Source organism: Penaeus vannamei, chromosome 39, assembly GCF_042767895.1.
Source record: "Penaeus vannamei isolate JL-2024 chromosome 39, ASM4276789v1, whole genome shotgun sequence".
Classification (NCBI taxonomy): Eukaryota; Metazoa; Arthropoda; class Malacostraca; order Decapoda; family Penaeidae; genus Penaeus; species Penaeus vannamei.
The window spans coordinates 19645455-19647954 of record NC_091587.1 but is presented as its reverse complement, the minus strand read 5'-3'; the positions used below and the strand labels follow the sequence as shown (position 1 = coordinate 19647954).

The 2500-nt window shown below is 37.8% G+C and overlaps 1 protein-coding gene across 1 annotated transcript in view; it reads right to left on the bottom strand.

Annotated features, from left to right (window-relative positions):
• Positions 1 to 2500, bottom strand: part of LOC138860010 (uncharacterized) — a 19307-nt gene that overhangs the window by 7180 nt on the left and 9627 nt on the right. The window contains exon 2 of the mRNA XM_070116731.1: positions 445 to 538. Coding sequence (XP_069972832.1) covers positions 445 to 538 — 94 coding nt within the window. The remainder of the gene's footprint in view (positions 1 to 444; positions 539 to 2500) is intronic.

Here is a 2500-nt window from a genome sequence, read left to right as displayed (position 1 = left end):
GATACGCTACCATTACGGCCTCGTTACATCCGTCCATCCGTACGTCCCCCTCGCCTCCCCTCCCCTCTCTCCCCCACTCTTTATCTCTCTTCCTCTCCCTCCCTCTCTCCCTATGGCGGGCATATAAGCATAAGCTTGTTCGAGCCATTAACTCAAGATGGCGCCTGCAAATCCACTCCGAGCCAGGCTGCATGTGGGTTCCAAAATCATCTCCCCGTCGGGAACCAAGATGACCGTTATAGTTGACCCAGGATGACCGTCACATCGTCTCCAGAAGCCACACAGTCAAGGAAGCTTGGTCCCCCAGGGGCTTAGCTGTCCACGCAACACTCAAGCACCGTTCTCATTTTCTCGTATCATGGGTTTGTTCACACACACACGCACACACACACTCTCTCTCTCTGTCTCCCCTTCCTCCCTCTCTCTCTTTCGGCTCGCTCTCACCTGGCCCAGCGAGGGCGACGGCGAGCAGCACGAACGCCACCCACTTCCCCATCGCCTTTGCCTCCTCTGTCTGCTGCCTCCTGCTGCACAACGGCTGGAAGTATAATAAACATGGCAGTGAATACCTGCAAAACACAAGCACACACACGCACATAGATGGAAAGATTGACTTGAGGATAAGCAAGAAAAGGAAGACAGTTATACGCAGGTGGATTAACAAAAGCAACAGAATAGAGGAAATACCTGCTCTAAGTCTTCCTTCATACTGTATTTGTCTCACCATCTCTATCTCTGTCTCTATCTATATCTATATTCCTAAATCTATATCTGTATATAAATAACTGTCTTAGACAGTATGGACAACTTCAAACACTTATTTCCTTTCAGTTGTTTGTCTTTATCACTCTACCTACGGACAAATCTTTCTTTTCTTGTCTGTTCTTTGATAAATCTATCCTTTAATGTATCATAATGGTTGCCTTCTATGTATAATTTTTTCAAACGTTATTATCCTTTTTATAAAGCGTTTCATTTAAACACAGCATGAAAATGGGTCTCGTGTCCCTGGGCTGAGGGATGGTTTTTGTCTTCACTCTCATTGTGTTATTATCGCGTAGCAACCCGACCCAAACCCGACGCACTTTTTGAGTCTTCGGTTTTGCTATTAAACCAAACGCAAAGGTATCGTGGACAAGGCAAATTAATTGATTAGTAAACACACACTCAAACACATACGTGCAAACACACACACACACACATATTTATATGTATATATATATATATATATATATATATATATATATATATATATATATATGCATACAAACACACACACACACACACACACACACACACACACACACACACACACACACACACAGAAACACACACACACACAAACACACACACACACACACACACACATATAAATATATATATATATATATATATATATATATATATATATATATATATATATATATATATATATATATATATATATATATATACATATCATACTTGACCTAATATTCACAAAGCATAAAAATGATATTAAGCATATTGAGTACTATCCTTCTTTAGGAAAAAGCGACCATGTAGTGATTAAACAAAAATACTTTGCTATAGAAAAAAAAACTCATTGTAAATAAGGAAAGGTAGAAGTACAGTTACAAGAGAGGTAATTATAGAAGCCTTAAAGATTTCTTTGATGGAATAAACAGGAACACTTCTTGTCGATGGGAACCTTGATGTTCAATATTCAAAATTTTGTGCTCTATAAAATAGTAGAAAATTTTGATATACAAATTCAAAACAAGCAAATGACCAAAAATGCTTCACAAAGACAAATAAAAGAAAATGAGAGAAAACAAGCAGCTCCTTTGGAAAAGATTCAGAAGACATAGGTCTCAGGCAGAGTATGAAAGATATGAAGTAACGAGTATAGTAAAGAAACGAGTATACCCAAACCATGCGGGAGGCGAAATTAGATTCTGAAAAGGATGTATGTCAACCAAAGCTCTGTTTTAACTACATAAATATTAGAACTAAAAGTAGAGATCAAATTAGCGTCATCAATGACAATAACATTGTTTTTACTAAGGGAGAAGAAATGTGTGAAATCCTAAATGAGAAATTTCATTCAGCATTTGTTCAGGACCCAAACTTTGATATGGCAAATACCCGTACAAACGTAAAGATATTGAAATAAAAGTTCGACTAAAAAGATTAGACCAGACCAAAGCAGAGGGACCAGATGAGGTTTCTTTGGATCAGGGAATGTGCCGAAAAACTATGTACTTCTTTGTATATATTCCAAATTCAGTGAAAAAAGGTAAATTACCACAAAGTTGGAATCTCACCAATGTTACACCCTTATATAAAAGCGGCGATAAACAAAACCCTCTAAATCATAGACCAGTTTCATTAGCTGGTGTAGTATGCAAGCTATTAGAAAGGATAATTAGGAAACAATGAGTTGAAGTACTTAAAAACACGAAATGATGTCAAATAAACAATTTGGTTTTAAAGAAGGGTCATGTGTAGCAAATCTCCT